Here is a 19959-nt window from a genome sequence, read left to right on the forward strand (position 1 = left end):
TATTTAGGGTATAACAGAAATAATACTGGACTCGAAAATTAGAGAGTACTCAAAATTATACCCAAATGTTCTCTACCTATAGAAATCATCCACAAAATTATTTGGTCTCTGGATTATTTTCATAGTCTAACATTTTGAGTGGTAACAAAACTTACTTGATAAGCTGCTACTGTAAGAAGTTTGGGTAGGAAAAAAAGGTCATTTAAGCTCTGATATTTAGTTTACTTATAAGGTGGTAAGAAACACTAATACTCATTTCAAAAATATTTTCTTCCTATAATGTGTACCCCTCAGGATGGTCATGTACGGTCAGTATAACAGGAGTTTATCTCAGTAATTATAGACAACTAAGCTCTAGTCACTCAAAAACTTTTAAGTAAGTTTACTTTCATGTTACACTTTTATTTTTTAGAATATCATCTTTATTTATGACTTAGGTAAAACATGCAACACAAAAGATCAGACTATTGCCAAGCTAAGAACAAGGCTTTTTCTTGAAAAACAAACAAATATACAAAAACCAACAACTATAAATCATATGCTAAAGCCAAATAAAATAACAGGTTATCTATACATCAAAAATAAATGAGTTGCCTAAACCTTACCCTTTTAAAAATAACCTAATTCAAGGCCCAAATCCACCCTAACTTCTCTTCTCTGAATCTCTATAGCACACTTTCTGTAATTCACACACTTCCTTGTATTGTCTATATTGTTTTTATACAGACAGGCACTAATTTTATCTCAAACTAGACATTATGTTCCGTTGAGGAAAAAGACTACAGAATCTAGCACTATATGTTGAAAGTTAAGAGGCACCCAGTAAAGACTGGTTGGGCATCTATTTCTCGTCAAACATTTCTCTATGATCCAGTTAGAGTAAGAAGGACAATGTTGTGCTGCTGGTAGAATATGGAATCTAGGAGAATATAAGATAAAATTACACACACAGCGTCGACATCTAATAGGTTGCAGCCTGGTAAAGAAGGCGAATAGAGTTCTGGTTTGCTAATACGAAAAGCCAAACTACAGAATAATTCTCAACAGCCTAATATTGAAATGAAAAAAAAAAAAAACCCAACAACGTGCACACTTTATTGCAACCAAAGATTAAGTAATAATTGTAAATACTACTCTATTTCACATCATCACAATTTGTAGGTGATATATAATCCCCAAAGAACATGCTGAAGATATGGTCATTCAATCAAAAGCAATCTTGACACTGCGTTCCAGCTCCATGTGATGATGATCCTCAAAAACCTGTGTTACCTCTTCTACCTTCCGTTGCAGCATGCCTACAGGAGGAAGAGTCATGAATCGTTAATCCAAGGTCAAAATGTCCCAGGAACATAATAACTTACATTCTCCCTTCAACATATGATTTATAAAACATTGATTTTAATAGCTTTAAATATTAGAAAATAAAGGGGGGAATCATCCATTTAGAAACTATGGAAACAGTGGACAAGACTGTTCTTGATTTGCTCTCTGTAGTTTTCAGGTAAATAACAGTCTACATGACATTTTTGTTTTGTTGAAGAGAATTGAGAACTGCGTGTTACTCATTACAGCCTAAAAGTGCTTTACAGGGTGGTCATTAAATTGAGGGTATAGATTTTGGTAGGTCTTTGCTGTCTATAAGTAAATTAGTACATGGAGTATATTCACATTTCTGTTCCTTTCTAAGGATTTATTTAACTTGGTGGTCTTCAATTTGCTCAGGGGCAGAGCAACAGAAAATACCATTAACTTTAGCATATAAAACACTAACATTCTGTAGTAAAAATAAGTTGTCGATGTAAGCATGATAATCTTAGGTTTTTCTATTAATGTGCAGTTGGCCATTTGTTTTAGTGTTCATTAATGCTTATTAGCCAATAAGCAATAGCTGGTGCCCAAGATTTAAGAAAAACTTTAGGAGAAAAACTAAAAATTTGAAACAATATACTTTAATTTTCTTTAGCCAATTAGAAAAGCCCCAATGTTATTCAGTTTTAAAGTATAACAATACATCATCTTATGACATACAGGCATTTTGCAAGATCACACTTTAAGAACAAGTAATTTAAATGATGGTTGCCTAATGAAAGGCTACCAAAACAGTGTATGTTGAGCCTGGCAAAATATATCTCCTTTTTGTTCAAATAACTGCAGCTTGCAAATTTTTACCCCTAAGTAACATTTTTCAATGTGATAGAAACACAAATGAGCACTCTAACAAACCATTAACTTGAGGCCAAACTGTCAACATAAGGAAAATCTACTTAATTTGCTGATTGATACATATTAAGTGCAAAGGAGTACATTTATAAAAATTTTAAAAATCAATGAAATGTCAAGAACACAAGCCAGCATTATTAAGAGAGCTTTACTATAAACATTCTGTCATGTCTTCAAATTGAATTCTCAGGACTATTTCTATAGTAACATACTTTAAATTTTTTAGAAGTTTCATTATTTGAAGGCAAAAACTGCACCTAGGCACTCAACTGCCCAGAGTTCAGTTTCCATGATATGCATCAGTGATTGGTTCCTGCAGACCTCTGAAATTATATATTATACTAGAAGATCAATGCTAGTAATAGCCAAAATTTGGGGGAAATACATTATACACATTTTGAGATTAAAATTAGTGGTACTGAACAATGTGAAAATGAAATTAAGAAAATGATTCCATTCACAACATCATCAAAAAGAATTAAAACACAGTAGAAATAAGCCTACCAAATGAAGTATAAGACCTGTATACTGAAAACTAGAAAATACTGCCAAGGGCAGTAGATCTAAGATCTAACTAAAGAAGATCTAAGAAAATGAAGAGATATCCCATGTTCATGGATTGGAAGACTCAATAGTGGTAAGATGCCAACCCCCAAAGACTGATCTACAGATTCAGTGGAATCCCTATGAGAATTCCAGCCAGCTGTTTTTGTAGAAATAGAAAAGCTTTACAGTTTACATGGAAAGGACCCAGAACAGCAAAGCAATCTTGAAAAAGAATAATGAACTGCAAGAATTACACTATATAATTTTAAATCTTACTACAAAGCTACAGTAATCAAGACATTGTAATACTGGCATGGGACAGCCAAAGAGATGAATGGAACAGAAAGAAAGTCCAGAAATAAAATTTATATTTATGGTCAATTCATTTTTGATGAAGGTAACAAGGCAATTCAGTGGGGGAAAACACAGGCTTTTGCAACAAATGGTGCAGACAATTGGATATTCAACTCAAGGTGAATTATGGACCTAAATATAAGAGCAAAACTATATTTGGAAAATAAAACACAAATGTCAACCAACTGATGAATACATAAGCAAAATGTGGATGTCTGCACACTGGAATGATACACAGCAATAAAATGGAATGAATTGCTGATACATGTTACACATAGATGAACCTTGAAAACATTAAGCCAGACAACAAAGGCCACATATAATATGATTCAATTTATATAAACTCTCCAGAAAATACAAATCTCTAAAGACAAAAAGTAGATTAGTGGTTGCCTTGAGTCCAGAGTAGGAATAGGGATCAACTACCAACAGGCCAGAGGAAATTTTTTAGGGCAATGAAAATATTTTCAAATGGACTATTTGCTGTGTGCACAACTCTTAAGCTTTAAACAGCTATTGGTTAAGATGGTAAATTTGTGTGTTTAAGGTATTTCTTAAAAACCACTCCCCCCACCCCAGAAGACTCTGGTAAAATTGCTCCCAGCCAGTCCCATTCTGTTGAGGGGACAGATGTTTTCTTCACTTTAGCCTACTTACAAATATTTTAGCTAAAGATTAAAAGACTTTCATAGTAGGGGCACCTGGGTGGCTCAGTTGGTTGAGTGTCTGACTCTTAATTTCAGGTCATGATCTCAGGATCATGGGATTAAGCCCTATGTCATGCTCTGTGTTGAGTGCAGAGCCTCCTTAAGATTCTCTCTCTCTCTTTTTGAAAAAAGAAACAAAAAGATTCTCTCTCTCTCCCTCTTTCCCCCTCCCCTACTTGTGATCTCTCTTTCTTTCTCTTTCTCAAATAAATAAATAAATAAATAAAAGACTTTCATGGAGAATTATGAAAATAAGTGAGTTGATCATTAAGCCCTAACACAGCTTTTTCTATAGTTATTTTTATTTTAAGTATTACATGTAAATATTAATAGATAATATTAAATTCACTGTGAAAGGAAACAATGTACTTTCACAAATACTGCTATGGTACGCCTCTTATTTTCCTCTTAGAAAAACAAATGGGGCAGTTGGAGAAAAAAATATCCTGAAAAAAAGGTCAAAAGACACAAATAAGCAACTTAGAAAGTGAAATACAAATTGTTTATAAACATTTTTCAAACACTCAACCTCATTAGTAACCAGAGGAATGCAGATTAAACAAGGGAAATATTATTTTCACCTATAAATGTTAGCAAAGAATGAGGGTAATGGTGGTAGAATGCTAGAAATGATTTGGAATTAGCAGAACTAGGTAATTCAAAGTGGTGCTGAAAGGGGGACTGTAAGCAGAAATATGAATGATTAACAAGCTGACCCCTCTTTTCCTCCACATCCTACATCTGGGTGATTTTCCCTACCCAAGCCCAGCAAAGGACTTTTTAGAGAGGACAAACCAGATGGGCTGTGGCTCAGGGACACCAGGTAGAGCTAAGCACAAGGAATCTGTACCAAAAATTGGGATTAAATGGAAGTTCACTGCAAGGTGAACACTGAGCCCTGGTCCCTTCTCTAACTGTTCCAAGAACACTGGCTTACCATTAGGTTTATTAATTTCTAGCCAAGTGTTGGAAGATGCTTCTTTGGAGAATATGAAAAACTGAAGAGAAAAATCCTAAAGGTAATGGTTGGAGATTCTCCAACGAAAAGCTCTTGCCAAATTATCCTATAGTAAATCAGCAAGGCCCATCTACAATTTAGTGTCTCATTCTTGAATACAAATGGACAACCAAGAATCATCAGATATTTGAGGAATGCCTCTAATATAAGAAAGAAAAAAAACTGAAAGAAACAACCCAGGAAGAATAAAAGATTTTAAAAAATCGATAATATCCTCAGAGAGATGATACTGAATCCATGAAATAAGACAAAGATGTCTGCTCTCATCACTTTTATTTAACATAGTGCAGGAAGTTCTAGCCAGTGCAATGTGAGGAAAAGAAATAAATGGCATACGGATTGGAAAGGAAGAAGTAAAACTATCCCTATTTGCAGATGATATAACTACCTCCGTAGAAAATCCCAAGGAATCAAAACCAAAACAAACAAAAATTCCTAGATCCAAGAAGTGAGTTCAGCAAGCCTACATACAAGATCAACACATAAAAATGAATTGCATTTTTATGTACTAGCAATGAACATGTGGAAACCAAAATTTAAAACATAATACCATTTGTAATCACTATAAATAAAATGAAACAGTTAAGTATAAACCTAACAAAACCAAAATGTACATAATGTGGGTGCTGAAAATTACAAAATCATATGAAAGAAATAAAAGGAAATCTAAATAAATGTTGGGTCATGCCATGTTTTCATGGATGGGAAGATTCAACAAAGTAGAGATGTCAATTCTTCCCTAAACCGATCTATAGGTTTCATGTAATTCCTATCAAATCTCAGCAAATTTTTGTGAGAGGGAAAAGGAAATAAAATAGCCAAAACAATCTTGACAGGAAAAAAAATAACATGGGAGGACTCACTCTACCAGATATTAAGGCTTACTATACATCAACAGTAATAAAGACAGTGTGATATTAGTGGAGGAAAACACATATAGGTCCATGGGGTAGAGAGCCCAGAAAAAGAACCACACAAATATGCCAAAGTGATATTTGCCAAAGGTGTAAAAGCATTTCAATTGAGGAAGGATAGTCTTCTCAACAAATGGTGCCAGAGCAACCAGGATATCTGTAGGCATAAAAAGGAAAAAAAAAAAAAAAACAACCTTGATCTAAACCTCACATCTTATAGAAATATTAACTCAAAGTGGATCATGGCCTTAAAGGGAAAATGTAAAACAATAAAACTTGTAGGAAAAAAAGGGGGGGGGGAGATTTTGGGGATACAGTACTCAGCAAAAAGTTCTTAGATTTGACACCAAAAGCATAATCCATAAAAAAATGGAGAAACTACACTTCCTCAAAATTAAAAATTTTTGTCCTGTGAACAGCTCTATTAAAAGGAATAGACAACGAAGACTAGGATAAAACATCTTCAAACCACATAAGCCAACAAAGGACTAGTATATACCCTAGAATATATAATAAACTCTCAGAACATTAAAACAGATAAACCAATTAGTAAATGGACAAAAGAGACATTCCACCAAAGATGATATACTGACAGCAATATAATAAGCATATAAAAAGATGTTCAACATCATTAGCCACCAGAGAAATGAAATTAAAACTGCAATGATATTGCTACACATCTATCAGAATGGTCAAAAGGGAAAAAACAGTGAAAATGCCAAATGCCATTGAGGACACAGACAAATTAGATCTATCATACATCACTGGTGGACATGGAAAATGGTACATCTACTTTGGAAAAAAAAAGTGTAGCAGCTTCTCATAAAACTAAACATGCAACTACCATATGACCAGCAATTGCACTCTTGGACATGTATCCTAGAGAAATGAAAACTGCTGTTCATACAAGAAATCTGCACATAAATATTCACAGAAGCTTTATTCATGAGTAGCCAAAAACTGGAAACACCCCAGATGTCCTACAACCGGTAAATGTTTACATAAACTGTGATGCATACATACTAGGAAAACTGGCATATTAGTCAGCAACAAAAAGGATAAAACCACCGATATATGTAATTCAGATCAATGTCAGAGGAATTACGTTGAGCAAAAAAGAAAGCCACATGGTTATATGCTGTATGATTCCATTTATACAATATCTTGATATGATAAAATTTTAGAAATGGAGAATAAATTAGTGGTTTCCAGGAATTAGGATCTGGGTTAGAGGAGTGGGATGGAGGTGGTTCTGGCAATAAAAGGGGAATATGAGTAATTCTTATGGTAATGTAACTGTTCTGAATTTTGACTATGGTAATGGATATACAAACCTACACATGTGAGAAAACTGTATACAGCTGAACACACACAAACACAATACAAGTAAAACCAGGAAAATCTGAACAAGACAGATTATACCAATGCCAATATCCTGCTTGTGATACTGTTCTACAGTTTTATAAGATGTTACCAATGGGGAAAACTAGATAAAGAATAAATTGGACCATGGGGTGCCTGGGTGGCTCAGTCGGTGAAGCATCTGACTCTTGATTTTGGCTCAGGATATGATCTCATGTTTCGTGGGATTGAGTCCCGCATTGTAAGCCTGGTTGGGATTCTCTCTCTCCCTCTGCCCCTCCCGTACTAGCTTGCTCGGTCTCTCTCTCTCAAAATAAATAAATAAACTTAAAAAAAATAATAGGACCTCTCTATTATTTCTTCAGGACTTCTCTATTATTTCTTACTAGTGCATGTGAATGTACAATTAACTAAATCAAAATTTCAGTGATGAAGACTAACACAAATAAGGATTAGATTCTCAACCTCTTTTCCTGGAAGTGCCTGCTCAATAGGCACATAATACAACTATTTATATGAGGCAACAGTTTTAACAAATCTGTTCTCACTACTTAATATGGTTGGCCATCTTTTTAGCCTTCAATATGGTTTCCCTCATTGTTGCATGCCTGTTAAGCTAAAGCCATATTTTAGGTTCTCGTTACTGCACTTGATCTTAGCCAAAGTCCGAGAAGCAAATAGGTTCTGGTTACTGTAGAACATACCTCTGTATTAGGTTAGTCTGCTGTTTAAAAGCAATCTTGAAATTTCAGGAGGGTAATATAATTAAGGTTTATTTCTCATTCAGATAGGGGAAGAGAGAGATAGGAAGGGGGCAAGGAAAGAAGAAAAAGAGAGAGAGGGAGAACACTGTCCTATTTGTCTTAGCTACTTTTTTGAGAGAGAGAGAGAGAATGAATCCCAAGCAGAATCCCATGGGGCTTGATCTCACGACCATGAGATCATGACTTGAGCTGAAATCAAGAGTCAGATGCTTAACTGAGTGAGCCACCCAGGTGCCCCGGTCTTAACTAATTTTAAGAAGATTCCCAGTTTATTAAAACTGAAGGAACACTCAGAATAAATATACCTGAATTCTTAGTACTAACTATGGTCTGATGGGAAGAAGAGTATTTCTAGATGATGCGCAAAGCTCTCATCTCTGCCATGGGAATGTTCATCCTGGTCTTGCTACTGATACATTCAAGTGGTACTCTCTGCTTGTGTATAGCACTACGCTTCATACAAAATTAATAAAATATACATTTCAAGGAAAGGTATAAAAAGAAAAAATGGTGAAGGTATCCTGAAATCTTCGAGGCGACATGGCGGAAACAAGGTAGTAGAATTATTACATTACATCCTAAGTGGTCCTCAGACAGTCATCCTATTGAAATATCACTCACTCTTCAAGTCTCATTTCAATTCTACCTCTTCCACAAAATCAACTAAAGATTAGGTTTCTCTTTCTTTGCTGCCCCCACTCCACACTGTGAACCTGTTCAAGGCAGTGTAGCACTGATGTTTATACCTCCTACACCGATTGACAGTGCCATGGCCCACAGTAGGTGTTTTGTATGTAGAGTCACAAATATGTGGTTTTGACTTGGATCTAAAAGAACACATTCCAATTATACAGTACTTCAGTTTTCAAAATGCCTATACATATCACCTTATTTGAGTCCCAAAATATCCTAGGATGGAGAGAATGAAAAACTCAAGAAAGTAAGGTTCAGTAGCTTCCCAAAGGCCAAAGCTAATGAAAAACGATACCAGGGTTCTTATCTTCAGACTCCCATCTACAAGTGCTTTTTCTATTACAGTGTGCCTGTTTGTCAAATGCTTTGAAGACCTCAAAGAAAAAGTACAATGCTGAGCTAATAACTGGCACAACAGCATAACGCTATTTTTTGTTCCTTCAAATACTGAAGGGCTCAAAATAAGGCAGGTCTATCCGAACCCCATCTGGGGAGATCTCATTGGTGAAATACTATCAGGCCATTTTATCTATGAGGTGGCCATAGAGCATGGGCACAAAAACACCATTACAGCAAGACTCCAGCATATTTACAGTTTTTAGTCACTAAAAAGAAAATTGCTTTGGAGAAAAATCTGTATATCTCACAAACAATATAAATCCTATTTGGGAGTGATTTAAATCATGCTACATATAATTCATCTGAGGAGGCTCTCCAGCTTGAAGAAATTCACTTGGGCACAAAATGTACATAAGCAGGATTAGGGAGAAATTTAATTCTGCAGATGCACCGAGTGTGTTTCAAATTTGGATTTACATATAGAAAAGGAATTTTAGAAGTGGAGCTCTGAGAATGTTAACCATCACGCACTACTTCCTAACAGGAGCTGAAGACTTCATCATTTTTAACCTTCGTACCCTAATCTAACCTATAAGAGATTCTTTAGAATCAAGGAACAATGATGTGACAATAAACCTATTTTGTCTGTAAAGGGGAGCAGAGATGAGGAGGCAGCTCATTAAACAATGGAAAGACATTAAAATACCTTTCAGTTACCTGCAGTGGGAAGAAGCACGTGAGTACCTGTCTCTGGTGAGCTTAAGAGACCCTTAAAGTGAGTCTGTATTGTTGCCACATCTCTGGCAGATACAGAATGTTTGCTTCTCAAGTATCTGAAGTGGAACATTATACTCCAGAACACAACAGATGACTTCACTGATCAACCAATGTCACCAAGATTTCCCAAAGAATTTAATAAAAAGAGGAGGTAAAAGAAACCACCTTAATCAGTAAATCAGATTCTATTTGAGAAGATGAAAGAGGAAGAAGACACTTCATTTGGAATTCAAAGACATCTTTTGGCATCTCAGCATTTGATGTTCTTCAGATTTAAGAGGGATGAAAATTAATTAATATAAATATTTTTAGAGCATTTATATGGACCGAGCTTCTTTTTTTATTTTTATTTTTTTCTTTTAGAGAGAGAGAGAGCAAGCAAGCAAGGGAGAGGGGCAGCAGGAGAGGGAGGGAGAATCTTAAGCAGGCTCCATGAGTTCAGTGCAGAGCCTGACACGGGGCTCGATCTGATGACCCTGGGATCATGACCTGAGCTCTAATCAAGAGTTGGACGCTAGGGGCGCCTGGGTGGCTCAGTTGGTTGGGTGTCCGACTTCGGCTCAGGTCATGATATGGTCCTTGAGTTCGAGCCCCGCATCGGGCTCTGTGCTGACAGCTCATAGCCTGGAGCCTGTTTCAGATTCTGTGTCTCCCTCCCCCGTTCATGCTCTGTCCCTCTCTGTCTCAAGAATAAATAAACGTTAAAAAAATTAAAAAAAAAAAAAAAACAGTTGGATGCTCAACTGACTGAACCACCCAGGCACCCTTTGGACCAAGCTTCTTAAAAAAAATACAGCACGGTGGCCATAGTTAGTAATACTGTAGTACATATTTGAAAGTTGCTAAGAAAGATATTAAAAGTTGTCAACACAAGATTCCTGTGATGAGAAAAAAAAAAACAAACCCTTTTTTTGTAACTATGTAAGGTGACAGATGTTAACCAGACTTATTGTGGTGATCATTTAACACAATGTACACAAATCTTGAATCATTGCGTCGTACACCTGAAAATACCATAATGCTATATGTCAAATATGCCTCAATTTTTAAAAAAGCGATTAAAAAATACCCAACCCTGGGGCGCCTGAGTGGCTCAATCGGTTGAGTGTCTGACTTCGGCTCAGGTTCTCGCAGTTCATGGGCTCAAGTCCTGCATCGGGCTCTCTGCTGTCAACACAGAACATGCTTCAGATCCTCTGTCCCCCTCTCTCTCTGCCCCTCCCCTGCTGGTTCTCTCTCTCTCTCAAAATAAATTTTAAAAAATGTAAATAAATAAATAAGTAATACCCAACCCTGAAAAATCTAATTTAGAATAATCCCCTCAACCAATAAATACTAACATTGGGTAAAAATGAATTATGATTGTGACAGATCACAAAAAGCTGCTTCTCTGAAATGATCCTGAAGGCATTTTATGCAAGAGTTAGTCATGCCACACTAAACAACTTAGAATGCTTTACATCAAAAAAGAAAAAATAAGGTGATCACAGACCAGTACTAAATGGGACTATATTTTGGAAACATCACAAAATTCCTGTAGCATTTTTAGTTACTTCAAGGATTTTTCTCTCTGTCCTAAATAGCAGCCAAAATGTTGTGAGCCGCTATTAAATAATCATGGGGTTGTAACCCATAAGAAACTGCAAAGATTATGGATGAAATATATTTTAATCGTGATGCTTTAGGACACCTCACCAAAAAAGCAAAATACCATGAAAATATTCAAGGAACTTTGACTTTTTTTAAATGTTTATTTATTTCTGAGACAGAGAGAGACAGAGCATGAGTGGGGGAGGGGTAGAGAGAGGGGGAGACACAGAATCTGAAGCAGGCTCCAGGCTCTGAGCTGTCAGCACAGAGCCGGTGACGCGGGGCTCAAACTCACAAACCGTGAGATCGTGACCTGAGCTGAAGTCAGTCGCCCAACCGACTGAGCCACCCAGGCACCCCTGAAGGAACTTTTAAATAATGGTAAGTAGATGATTTACACTGCACATTCCTTTATTGTGGCACATGATATTAATATTATAGACACAACAATGGTTTGGTATACGAAGAAACAAAAAAATGCTTGTCCTTCACCCCTATCTCCCCCCTCTCTCAGAGAAGTAGCTCAATATATTTAAAATGAATAACAAATTAGCTCAGATTGATTGTCAACTCTGTCATAAGTGGTCCCCGAAGAGCTGGAGTTGCTGCAGTTTCGGTGACTCAGAAGACAGATGTGTGACTGCAGCATCACCATCCAGCAAACCTTGAAATAATGATGTAAATTTTTACAGAAAGAGACAAGAATGGAAAGTGGTATTGGACTATCATTACTATTAACTCTCAATTATCTATACTAATCGGGAGGAAGAGGCAGAGATAATGTTAAACAATGGATGAATATCAAGTCAGAGAACTGGTCAATATCAGCACATGTTCAGACATCCCCTAATTCAATACTTTTGTACTTATCTCTGACCACTTTCTAGCTCAATCCCATAAATTGGTTCCATGTATGCTAGAGAAAGAAAGGGGCCTGCTTCTCTATAACTCACTCATCAATAATGAAAAGTTGATTGGACAGTGTAATACTTGAATATATTTGAATTTTGATGTATGATTTCTTTTTTTAAATGTTTATTTATTTTTGAAAGAGACAGAGTGCAAGCAGGGGAGGAAAAGAGAGAGGAGGCCAGAGGATCCAAAGTGGGGTCTGTGCTGACAGCAGCAAGCTCGATGTGGCATTTGAATTCATAAACTATGAGATCATGACCTGAGCCAAAGCTGGATGCTCAACCAACTGAGCTACCCAGGTACCTCAAAAGTGTGATGTATGATTTCCAAGTCACTTTTAAGGATAAGCTGATTCTTAAGCACATGATCCTATTAGCATTACAGTTGCTATGCTTTAGGGGCACCTGGGTGGCTCAGTAGGTTAAGTGTCCGACTTCAGCTCAGGTCATGATCTCGTGGTCCGTGAGTTCGAGCCCCGCGTCGGGCTCTGTGCTGACAGCTCATAACCTGCAGCCTGTTTCAGATTCTGTGTCTCCCTCTCTCTCTGACCCTCCCCCATTCATGCTCTGTCTCTCTCTGTCTCAAAAATAAATAAACGTTAAAATTAAAAAAAATTTTTTTTAATAAGAAAAATTTTATACTAATGTTAAGGACATTAAATCATAAAAACATTTCCCATAAACCTTTTAAAACACAGATTTTGACATTAAAACCATTTTAAAAAACTATACACTTATTTTTCTTTAGTAAAAAATATATTATTTTTGTGAAAATAACGTATTAATTTTTCTATAACTATTATTTGGATGTGAATAAATGGACTCATTGAAAAGTTTAACCTTGAACTTCTCAGTCCACAGTCCTGATCAGCACATGTGATCTCATTAACTATTAAAAAGCAAAATAGACCATCACCAACAAAAATCACCTCTTAGCATAATTGAACCCTGCCACTCTCCATTACTTGATCATGTCATTTCCTGATATGAAAAGGAAAGGTTCCTTGGGTGGGAACAGCAAAAAGGAGCTCACAGTATCAAGAATTACCAGGCCTTAAATGTCCATCAACTGATGAATGGATAAAGAAATTGTGGTTTATATACACAATGGAATACTACGTGGCAATGAGAAAAAATGAAATATGGCCTTTTGTAGCAACGTGGATGGAACTGGAGAGTGTGATGCTAAGTGAAATAAGCCATACAGAGAAAGACAGATACCATATGGTTTCACTCTTATGTGGATCCTGAGAAACGTAACAGAAACCCATGGGGGAGGGGAAGGGAAAAAAAAAAAAAAAAAAAAAGAGGTTAGAGTGGGAGAGAGCCAAAGCATAAGAGACTGTTAAAAACTGAGAACAAACTGAGGGTTGATGGGGGGTGGGAGGGAGGGCAGGGTGGGTGATGGGTATTGAGGAGGACACCTTTTGGGATGAGCACTGGGTGTTGTATGGAAACCAATTTGACAGTAAATTTCATATATTAAAAAATAAATAAAAAAAAAATAAACAAAAAAAAAAAAAAAAAAAGAATTACCAGGCTTGTCCCCCATCTTCATCATGGCCTCCATTGTCTCAGTTGAGAATCTCATTTTGTCTCCAGTTCAACTGCATTTTAAGCAAGTAAGTAACTCCCACTTACTATCCATAACTATCTTACTCTTACTCTTTTTATCCTGTGTTGACTGAGAAATCTACGCAGAAATTAGAACAAAATGTTGCACACAAAGTACTACCATTATCATATGTTGAAAACCCTTGTCCTCTACTGTTAGGTAACATGTTTGTTTTTACATCCAGTGATGCCTATATTAAAATTGTTTTGAGAGCATACCAGTAGAAAGAACATTGTTCTGATAATCAGGAAATTTGGATTCTGGTCCTAGCTTTGCCAGTAATTAGCTGTGTGTTCTCAGGGAAGTCTTTTAAACTCTCTGGGCCACAGTTTCTTCATTTATATAAAGTCCCCTGCAGTGCTAACAAACTTAAGTTTATTAGTAGGAAAACATTGGCCTTGATATTTTACTTATGACAAAGATCTGAGGCAGGAGAAAAAAAAAATGACTATAATCTTTCTTTACAGCCTCATTTACATTCTGACAACCCCGCCCCAATTCCACTCAAGAAGCACTGTTCACTGTAGGAATACATGTAACAGACAGGATGACAACTGAGTCAGACTGCATAATCTCATTTCTCAGTGTCTTCCAGTCACCAACATTCTCCCATATATCAGCCGTTCTTACAACTTCTCTAAGGTGAGTGGTTTTCAATGATAATCTACCTGGAACTGCCTTTCCTAGACCCAATTTAACAACTACTTCTCGTCTTTCTCCTTCTCTCTCTCTCCTGTACACAGTTATCTCTGATAACCAGTTCTGCCAGTGTCTTTTACTGACTACCAACCTGGGCCAGGCACTGCTCAAGGAAACTTCAACATCGCTTCTTTTAATCCTTACAAAAACTCTGAAAGGTAAATATTATCCGTCACGTTTAAAATGAAGATACAAGGGTGCCTGGATGGCTCAGTTGGTTAAGCGACTGACTCTTGATTTCGGCTCAGGTCATGATTTCACGGTTCGTGAGTTTGAGCCCTGCATCGGGCTCTGTGTTGACAGTGCAGAGCCTGCTTGGGATTCTCCGTCTCCCTCTCTCTCTCTTCCCCTCCCTCGCACACTCTCTCTCTCTCTCAAAAATAAACAAGCATTTAAAAAAGTAAAAACAGGAGACCAAGGGAAGATGGCGGTGTAGGAGGACGCTGGGCTCACCTCGCATCCTGCTGATCACTTAGATTCCACCTACACCTGCCTAACTAACCCAGAAAACCACCAGAAGACTAGCAGAATAGAGTCTCCGGAGCCAAGCGCAGACGAGAGGCCCACGGAAGAGGGTAGGAAGGGCGGAGAGGCGGTGCGCGCTGCATGGACTGGCAGGAGGGAGCCCGGGCGGAGGGGCGGCCCGCCAGCCAAGCAGAGCCTCCGAGTCTGGCTTGCAAAAGCAGAGGGGCCGGATGGAGCGTGTTCCGACAGCAAGCGGGACTTGACATCTGGGAGGTCATAAGTTAACAGCTCTGCTCAGAAAGTGTGAAGGCTAGAGGACAAAGGGAGGGAGAGTTGCTGAGCCCCGGGAGGACAGAGCTCAGCTTGGCGGGGAACAAAGGCGCTCGCCAGCGCCATCTCCCTCGCCCATCCCCCAGCCAAAATCCCAAAGGGAACCAGTTCCTGCCAGGGATCTTGCTTGCTCCGCCCAAACACCCAACGCTGTGCTTCTGCGGAACCAACCCTCCGGCAGCGGGTCTGACTCCCTCCCGCTGCCACAGGGCCCCTCCTGAAGTGGATCACCTAACGAGAAGCAAACTAAGCCTGCCCCTCCTGCCCCCTGCCTACCCACCCCAGCTAATACGCCAGATCCCCAGCACCACAAGCCTGGCAGTGTGCAAGTAGCCCAGACGGGCCACGCCACCCCACAGTGAATCCTGCCCCTAGGAGAGGGGAAGAGAAGGCACACACCAGTCTGACTGTGGCCCCTGTGGTGGGCTGGGGGCAGACATCAGGTCTGATTGCGGCCCCGCCCACCAACTCCAGTTATACACCACAGCACAGGGGAAGTGCCCTACAGGTCCCCACCACTCCAGGGACTATCCAAAATGACCAAACGGAAGAATTCCCCTCAAAAGAATCTCCAGGAAATAACAACAGCCAATGAACTGATCAAAAAGGATTTAAATAATATAACAGAAAGTGAATTTAGAATAATAGTCATAAAATTAATCACTGGGCTTGAAAACAGTATAGAGGACAGCACAGAATCTCTTGCTACAGAGATCAAGGGACTCAGGAACAGCCAGGAGGAGTTGAAAAACGCTTTAAATGAAATGCAAAATAAAATCAAAACGACGACGGCTCGGATTGAAGAGGCAGAGGAGAGAATAGGTGAACTAGAAGATAAAGTTATGGAAAAAGAGGAAGCTGAGAAAAAGAGAGATAAAAAAATCCAGGAGTATGAGGGGAAAATTAGAGAACTAAGTGATACACTAAAAAGAAATAATATACGCATAATTGGTATCCCAGAGGAGGAAGAGAGAGAGAAAGGTGCTGAAGGGGTACTTGAAGAAATAATAGCTGAGAACTTCCCTGAACTGGGGAAGGAAAAAGGCATTGAAATCCAAGAGGCACAGAGAACTCCCTTCAGACGTAACTTGAATCGATCTTCTGCATGACATATCATAGTCAAACTGGCAAAATACAAGGATAAAGAGAAAATTCTGAAAGCAGCAAGGGGTAAACATGCCCTCACATATAAAGGGAGACCTATAAGACTCGTGACTGATCTCTCTTTTGAAACTTGGCAGGCCAGAAAGGATTGGCACGAAGATCTACAATGTGCTGAACAGAAAAAATATGCAGCCAAGAATCCTTTATCCAGCAAGTCTGTCATTTAGAATAGAAAGAGAGATAAAGGTCTTCCCAAATAAACAAAAACTGAAGGAATTTGTCACCACTAAACCAGCCCTACAAGAGATCCTAAGGGGGATCCTGTGAGACAAAGTACCAGAGACATCGCTACAAGCATAAAACATACAGACATCACAATGACTCTAAACCCGTATCTTTCTATAATAACACTGAATGGAAATGGATTAAAAGCACCAACCAAAAGACATAGGGTATCAGAATGGATAAAAAAACAAGACCCATCTATTTGCTGTCTACAAGAGACTCATTTTAGATCTGAGGACACCTTTAGATTGAGAGTGAGGGGATAAGAACTATTTATCATGCTACTGGAAGCCAAAAGAAAGCTGGAGTAGCCATACTTATATCAGACAAACTAGACTTTAAATTAAAGGCTGTAACAAGAGATGAAGAAGGGCATTATATAATAATTACAGGGTCTATCCATCAGGAAGAGCTAACAATTATAAATGTCTATGAGCCGAATACGGGAGCCCCCAAATATGTAAAACAATTACAAACATAAGCAACCTTATTGATAAGAATGTGGTGATTGCAGGGGACTTTAACACTCCACTTACAGAAATGGATAGATCATCTAGACACACGGTCAATAAAGAAACAAGGGCCCTGAATGATACATTGGATCAGATGGACTTGACAGATATATTTAGAACTCTGCATCCCAAAGCAACAGAATATACTTTCTTCTCGAGTGCACATGGAACATTCTCCAAGATAGATCACATACTGGATCACAAAACACCCCTTCATAAGTATACAAGAATTGAAATCATACCATGCATACTTTCAGACCACAATGCTATGAAGCTTGAAATCAACCACAGGAAAAAGTCAGGAAAACCTCCAAAAGCATGGAGGTTAAAGAACACCCTACTAAAGAATGAGTGGGTCAACCAGGCAATTAGAGAAGAAATTTAAAAATATATGGAAACAAACGAAAATGAAAATACAACAATCCAAACGCTTTGGGATGCAGCGAAGGCAGTCCTGAGAGGAAAATACATTGCAAACCAGGCCTATCTCAAGAAACAAGAAAAATCCCAAATACAAAATCTAACAGCACACCTAAAGGAAATAGAAGCAGAACAGCAAAGGCAGCCTAAATCCAGCAGAAGAAGAGAAACAGTAAAGATCAGAGCAGAAATAAACAATATAGAATCTAAAAAAACTGTAGAGTGATCGACGAAACCAAGAGTTGGTATTTTGAAAAAATAAACAAAATTGATAAACCTCTTGCCAGGCTTCTCAAAAAGAAAAGGGAGATGACCCAAATCGATAAAATCATGAATGAAAATGGAATTATTACAACCGATCCCTCAGAGATACAAACAATTATCAGGGAATACTATAAAAAATTATATGCCAACAAACTGGACAACCTGGAAGAAATGGACAAATTCCTAAACACCCACACGCTTCCAAAACTCAATCAGGAGGAAATAGAAAGCTTGAACAGACCCATAACCAGCGAAGAAATGGAATCGGTTATCAAAAATCTCCCAACAAATAAGAGTCCAGGACCAGATGGCTTCCCAGGGGAGTTCTACCAGACGTTTAAGGCAGAGATAATACCTATCCTTCTCAAGCGATTCCAAGAAATAGAAAGGGTAGGAAAACTTCCAGACTCATTCTATGAAGCCAGTATTACTTTGATTCCTAAACCAGACAGAGACCCAGTAGAAAAAGAGAACTACAGGCCAATATCCCTGATGAATATGGATGCAAAAACTCTCAATAAGATACTAGCAAATCGAATTCAACAGCATATAAAAAGAATTATTCACCATGATCAAGTGGGATTCATTCCTGGGATGCAGGGCTGGTTCGACATTCACAAATCAATCAACGTGATACATCACATTAATAAAAGAAAAGATAAGAACCATATGATCCTGTCAACCGATGCAGAAAAGGCCTTTGACAAAATCCAGCACCTTTTCTTAATAAAAACCCTTGAGAAAGTCGGGATAGAAGGAACATACTTAAACATCATAAAAGCCATTTATGAAAAGCCCACAGGTAACATCATCCTCAATGGGGAAAAACTGAGAGCTTTATCCCTGAGATCAGGAATACGACAGGGATGCCCACTCTCACTGCTGTTGTTTAACATAGTGCTGGAAGTTCTAGCATCAGCAATCAGACAACAAAAGGGAATCAAAGGCATCAAAATTGGCAAAGATGAAGTCAAGCTTTCGCTTTTTGCAGATAACATGATATTATACATGGAAAACCCAATCGACTCCACCAAAAGTCTGCTAGAACTGATACATGAATTCAGCAAAGTTGCAGGATACAAAATAAATGTACAGAAATCAGTTGCATTCTTATACACTAACAATGAAGCAACAGAAAGACAAATAAAGAAACTGATCCCATTCACAATTGCACCAAGAAGCATAAAATACCTAGGAATAAATCTAACCAAAGATGTAAAAGATCTGTATGCTGAAAACTATAGAAAGCTTATGAAGGTAATTGAAGAAGATATAAAGAAATGGAAAGACATTCCCTGCTCATGGATTGGAAGAGTAAATATTGTCAAAATGTCAATACTACCCAAAGCTATCTACACATTCAATGCAATCCCGATCAAAATTGCACCAGCATTCTTCTCGAAACTAGAACAAGCAATTCTAAAATTCATATGGAACCACAAAAGGTCCCGAACAGCCAAAGTAATTTTGAAGAAGACCAAAGCAGGAGGCATCACAATCCCAGACTTTAGCCTCTACTACAAAGCTGTAATCATCAAGACAGCATGGTATTGGCACAAAAACAGACACAGAGACCAATGGAATAGAATAGAAACCCCAGAACTAGACCCACAAACTTATGGCCAACTAATCTTTGACAAAGCAGGAAAGAACATCCAATGGAAAAAAGACAGTCTCTTTAACAAATGGTGCTGGGAGAACTGGACAGCAACAGGCAGAAGGTTGAAACTAGATCACTTTCTCACACCATTCACAAAAATAAACTCAAAATGGATAAAGGACCTGAATGTGAGATAGGAAACCATCAAAACCCTAGAGGAGAAAGCAGGAAAAGACCTTTCTGACCTCAGCCGTAGCAATCTCTTACTCGACACATCCCCAAGGGCAAGGGAATTAAAGCGAAAATTAACTACTGGGACCTTATGAAGATAAAAAGCTTCTGCACAGCAAAGGAAACAACCAACAAAACTAAAAGGCAACCAACGGAATGGGAAAAGATATTTGCAAATGACATATCGGACAAAGGGCTAGTATCCAAAATCTATAAAGAGCTCACCAAACTCCACA

General features: G+C 38.1%; 1 protein-coding gene across 3 annotated transcripts in view; it reads right to left on the reverse strand.

Annotated features, from left to right (window-relative positions):
• Window positions 1-377: 377 nt before the first annotated feature.
• NUP62CL (nucleoporin 62 C-terminal like) overlaps window positions 378-19959 on the reverse strand; it is an 84772-nt gene continuing 65190 nt past the window's right edge. For 2 of the 3 annotated variants that reach the window (XM_058713027.1, XM_058713026.1), the window contains one exon: window positions 378-1298. In XM_058713027.1, coding sequence (XP_058569010.1) covers window positions 1204-1298 — 95 coding nt within the window. In that variant the 3' untranslated portion in view covers window positions 378-1203. The remainder of the gene's footprint in view (window positions 1299-19959) is intronic. The other variant, XR_009257006.1, reaches the window with a different exon arrangement.

This window comes from Neofelis nebulosa, chromosome X (assembly GCF_028018385.1).
Source record: "Neofelis nebulosa isolate mNeoNeb1 chromosome X, mNeoNeb1.pri, whole genome shotgun sequence".
Lineage (NCBI taxonomy): Eukaryota > Metazoa > Chordata > Mammalia > Carnivora > Felidae > Neofelis > Neofelis nebulosa.